The following is a 1265-nucleotide window of genomic DNA, read 5'->3' as shown; positions in this document are numbered from 1 at the left end:
TAATTTTTGTGTGAAATGCTATTAAAATATATAAGTCGTAATATTATAGAGAAAATAATAATTTCAAATGTCCAAGTACATTTAATGACGAACTACCAGTGTCCCATCGCCCTAGTAGACATCGCAAACCTCCTAGTTGGTTGCACGATTATGAGACAGACTTTTAATTATCTCTGTAGTACGCATGTAAAAAGAAATTATTAGGAAGCTTACATAGTTTTTGTTTGAATATTTTTGTAGTGATGGCTAAGACTAAGACGACCACAAGAAAAGAATATCGGCGGTGTCCAATGTGTTCGGAACCTGCAAAGACAGAGGACGAATTTAAGAGGCACATTATGGTGTGTGCCATGAGGCTGTTTGAATGCCCAATATGTGATTTCACCAACAGTAGAGAACTTAATGTAAAGAGACACATCAATTATGTCACCCTGGATTAGGACCTAATGATGAACTTATTAAACTGGGCCCAAAAGAACAAAATAAGGAGAAGGCAGGTTGCTCGTTTGGTGAAGAAAACAAAGGTGAAAAAAGCGAAAATGAAGATTGGTTGTACCAAGACCCTGGTGAAGTTATAGGCGAGATATCCTCTGCCAACTCATCGAGTAGTAACTCAAGTGATGAAAATGAAGAAGATGATATTGATGAGCAGAAGGAGAAACAGGATCCAGAGAAGACAGAAGGCAATTTGTTAAAAGGAAGACTTTTCCGTAAGAAGACCCAACCGACTTGGCCATTCACAAGAAAAAGACCAAGTTTGGAGGAGATCCCCGTTCCAAAGAAGATAACTTGTATGGATTTTTCCATCCAGGTTGATATAGAACCAGCAGTCACTCCCGTAGAAAGTAACAGAGTTGATGCTTACACACAGACATCCTCAAAGAAGAGAGAAGTTGTGACCAAAACTACAAGAAAGTGTCGTGAAGGAGAGGCAGACATCAGGGTCGTCACAAAGGAAAGATTATTTTACAAGTGACATATTCAAGTAACTTAACACGCGGGTTTCGAGAATGTAACTCTCCTACGATAGAGGCGCAAAACGTATCCATTTCAGCATGGAGGTGGGACAGGTTGATTTTATCAAGCTCAACTGTGTTTATTTACAAATCTACTTTCAATTATAGGGTACTTTGAAAATGAAATAAACGTCGTGATTAGGATGTGAACGTAAACATCCGCCTTAAAAAAAGTATATAAAGGCTGAATCGCGGTATCGAGTATTCCAGTGCAAGCTGTGTAAAGTAAAACATCGTGTGCGAACATAA

At 38.6% G+C, this 1265-nt stretch overlaps 1 protein-coding gene across 1 annotated transcript; it reads left to right on the top strand.

The window, feature by feature from the left end:
- The first annotated feature begins 242 nt into the window (after positions 1-242).
- On the top strand, positions 243-976 carry LOC134237364 (uncharacterized). Its single transcript, XM_062719478.1, has 2 exons — positions 243-390; positions 441-976. Exons 1-2 carry the CDS (start codon positions 243-245, stop codon positions 974-976), a joined length of 684 nt encoding a protein of 227 aa, XP_062575462.1.
- Positions 977-1265: the final 289 nt, after the last annotated feature.

Source organism: Saccostrea cucullata, unplaced genomic scaffold (assembly GCF_032062105.1).
Source record: "Saccostrea cucullata isolate Sc308-1 unplaced genomic scaffold, CSIRO_AGI_Scuc_v1 ctg1351, whole genome shotgun sequence".
Lineage (NCBI taxonomy): Eukaryota > Metazoa > Mollusca > Bivalvia > Ostreida > Ostreidae > Saccostrea > Saccostrea cuccullata.
Note: the sequence above shows the minus strand (reverse complement) of the source record. Positions and strands in the feature narration are given on the sequence as shown.